The sequence below is a fragment of the Oncorhynchus masou genome, unplaced genomic scaffold (assembly GCF_036934945.1).
Source record: "Oncorhynchus masou masou isolate Uvic2021 unplaced genomic scaffold, UVic_Omas_1.1 unplaced_scaffold_16984, whole genome shotgun sequence".
Lineage (NCBI taxonomy): Eukaryota > Metazoa > Chordata > Actinopteri > Salmoniformes > Salmonidae > Oncorhynchus > Oncorhynchus masou.
The window spans coordinates 1-2,302 of NW_027007139.1; the positions used below are offsets into that span (position 1 = coordinate 1).

The following is a 2,302-nucleotide window of genomic DNA, read 5'->3' on the forward strand; positions in this document are numbered from 1 at the left end:
GGCGTGAGGGCAGGGGAAGGGCTTGGTGGCGTGAGAGGCAGGGGGAAAGGGCTTGGTGGCGTGAGGGGCAGGGGGAAAGGGCTTGGTGGCGTGAGGGGCAGGGGGAAAGGGCTTGGTGGCGTGAGGGGCAGGGGGAAAGGGCTTGGTGGCGTGAGGGCAGGGGGAAAGGGCTTGGTGGCGTGAGGGGCAGGGGGAAAGGGCTTGGTGGCGTGAGGGGCAGGGGGAAAGGGCTTGGTGGCGTGAGGGGCAGGGGGAAAGGGCTTGGTGGCGTGAGGGGCAGGGGGAAAGGGCTTGGTGGCGTGAGGGGCAGGGGGAAAGGGCTTGGTGGCGTGAGGGGCAGGGGGAAAGGGCTTGGTGGCGTGAGGGGCAGGGGGAAAGGGCTTGGTGGCGTGAGGGGCAGGGGGAAAGGGCTTGGTGGCGTGAGGGGCAGGGGGAAAGGGCTTGGTGGCGTGAGGGGCAGGGGGAAAGGGCTTGGTGGCGTGAGGGGCAGGGGGAAAGGGCTTGGTGGCGTGAGGGGCAGGGGGAAAGGGCTTGGTGGCGTGAGGGGCAGGGGGAAAGGGCTTGGTGGCGTGAGGGGCAGGGGGAAAGGGCTTGGTGGCGTGAGGGGCAGGGGGAAAGGGCTTGGTGGCGTGAGGGGCAGGGGGAAAGGGCTTGGTGGCGTGAGGGGCAGGGGGAAAGGGCTTGGTGGCGTGAGAGGCAGGGGGAAAGGGCCTGGTGGCGTGAGGGGCAGGGGGAAAGGGCTTGGTGGCGTGAGGGGCAGGGGGAAAGGGCCTGGTGGCGTGAGGGGCAGGGGGAAAGGGCCTGGTGGCGTGAGGGGCAGGGGGGAAAGGGCCTGGTGGCGTGAGAGGCAGGGGGAAAGGGCCTGGTGGCGTGAGAGGCAGGGGGAAAGGGCCTGGTGGCGTGAGAGGCAGGGGGAAAGGGCCTGGTGGCGTGAGAGGCAGGGGGGAAAGGGCCTGGTGGCGTGGAGAGGCAGGGGGGAAAGGGCCTGGTGGCGTGAGAGGCAGGGGGGAAAGGGCCTGGTGGCGTGAGAGGCAGGGGGGAAAGGGCCTGGTGGCGTGAGAGGCAGGGGGAAAGGGCCTGGTGGCGTGAGAGGCAGGGGGAAAGGGCCTGGTGGCGTGAGAGGCAGGGGGAAAGGGCCTGGTGGCGTGAGAGGCAGGGGGAAAGGGCCTGGTGGCGTGAGAGGCAGGGGGAAAGGGCCTGGTGGCGTGAGAGGCAGGGGGAAAGGGCCTGGTGGCGTGAGAGGCAGGGGGAAAGGGCCTGGTGGCGTGAGAGGCAGGGGGAAAGGGCCTGGTGGCGTGAGAGGCAGGGGGAAAGGGCCTGGTGGCGTGAGAGGCAGGGGGAAAGGGCCTGGTGGCGTGGAGAGGCAGGGGGAAAGGGCCTGGTGGCGTGAGGCGCAGGGGGAAAGGGCCTGGTGGCGTGAGACGCAGGGGGAAAGGGCCTGGTGGCGTGAGACGCAGGGGGAAAGGGGCCTGGTGGCGTGAGACGCAGGGGGAAAGGGGCCTGGTGGCGTGAGACGCAGGGGGAAAGGGCCTGGTGGCGTGGAGACGCAGGGGGAAAGGGCCTGTGGCGTGAGACGAGGGGAAAGGGCCTGGTGGCGTGAGACGAGGGAAAGGGCCTGGTGGCGTGAGACGCAGGGGGAAAGGGCCTGGTGGCGTGAGAGGCAGGGGGAAAGGGCCTGGTGGCGTGTAAACCATAGAGGAAGAGGTAAAGCGAGAGTGAAGTTCAAATAAAATAAGGCCAATGTGTTTCTATGGACCTAAGCTTGTCGCCTGCCTTCCTGCCTTTGGGACAACGACTCCCATTTGTTAGGGTGATGACGTGCATCGCGTCATTATACACAGATCTCTGGGGGAAATGGGGAAAGTGCAGACAAAAGAGAGAAGGAGACGACCAAACATACAACATGAGAAAAAGCGGAACTAAACTCTCCAAAAATGGAAAACAACAAAACGTTGATTCTTGCGATTCAGGCATTCGGAATATCCCTCAAAAACATTTAGAATGAATCAAATCCTTTTATATACGTCGCCCAGCTTAGTTTGAGTATTTTTAGATGAATGTCATCTTTGCCATATCAGTTTCTTTGTGTCCGTCTGTGTGTGTTGTTGTGAAGCCCTCTTCATTGTTTCACTCAAAGCCTAGCCTTCTATAACGGACATGTCATCTCATTGTAATTGGCTCCCTCCCAGTATTCCTTAGCTGTTGAGGTCAAAAGGTCACAACTCAGAATAGATGAAAGCCCATGCCTCTGAGGTCAGACATAACAGGGTCTTTCTCTTACTTGTGCAAATAACATCTCCCC

The 2,302-nt window shown here is 62.7% G+C and overlaps 1 protein-coding gene across 1 annotated transcript; it reads right to left on the reverse strand.

Annotated features, from left to right (window-relative positions):
- Positions 1–22: 22 nt before the first annotated feature.
- On the reverse strand, positions 23–1,694 carry LOC135531992 (basic proline-rich protein-like; the record flags this gene model as incomplete). The annotated part of the gene is made up of 1 exon (XM_064959675.1): positions 23–1,694. A coding segment is annotated over exon 1 (1,672 nt), but the record flags the coding sequence as incomplete, so codon positions are not given.
- Positions 1,695–2,302: the final 608 nt, after the last annotated feature.